Source organism: Penaeus monodon, chromosome 22 (genome assembly GCF_015228065.2).
Source record: "Penaeus monodon isolate SGIC_2016 chromosome 22, NSTDA_Pmon_1, whole genome shotgun sequence".
Lineage (NCBI taxonomy): Eukaryota > Metazoa > Arthropoda > Malacostraca > Decapoda > Penaeidae > Penaeus > Penaeus monodon.
The window spans coordinates 4,652,792-4,653,281 of NC_051407.1; the positions used below are offsets into that span (position 1 = coordinate 4,652,792).

Below are 490 nucleotides of genomic sequence, written 5' to 3' on the forward strand. Positions count from 1 at the left end.
GGGACGTACGGCCAAGCCCTGCATACATTGTTGCCGTGAGACTGATATGTCAGCTTTAACTATCGGGCTTTTAGTGTGGCTCAACACGTATGGGAGCGAAGATTCTTTAGTGTAGATGTGTTAAATTGTTCCAAATTTGGATCGGGGCTGTTCGTGTTCCCGTATCGTTTTCGTGGGCTGCTGCCGTTCTGCGACTCGAATGTAAAGCGTCGATTTAGCTTGTAATGTTTGCATGTAGGGATGTTCGTCAGGTTCTTGATTGCTCAAATATCATCTCAAATCCAGTTTCTTTCGTATATTTATAATTTTCACTTTTGTGCGAGGGTCTGTAAATAAGGAAATAAATGTCAAGAACGTTTTTAATAAATGTTTACAAAGGTCATTATTGGACTTCGTGACCTTACTCAGACCTGACCTAACCATGTGTAACGTAGTCGCTCGATACGCAAGGGGCATATGGTCCAGATGAGCAGATTCCATATAAGGGCCT

General features: G+C 42.7%; 1 protein-coding gene across 1 annotated transcript in view; it reads left to right on the forward strand.

Annotated features, from left to right (window-relative positions):
• The window catches only part of LOC119586787, a 5,112-nt gene extending 4,887 nt beyond the window's left edge, over positions 1-225 (forward strand). Inside the window, exon 6 of the mRNA XM_037935506.1 lies at positions 75-225. Within this exon, the coding sequence (XP_037791434.1) occupies positions 75-225 (151 nt within the window). The remainder of the gene's footprint in view (positions 1-74) is intronic.
• Positions 226-490: the final 265 nt, after the last annotated feature.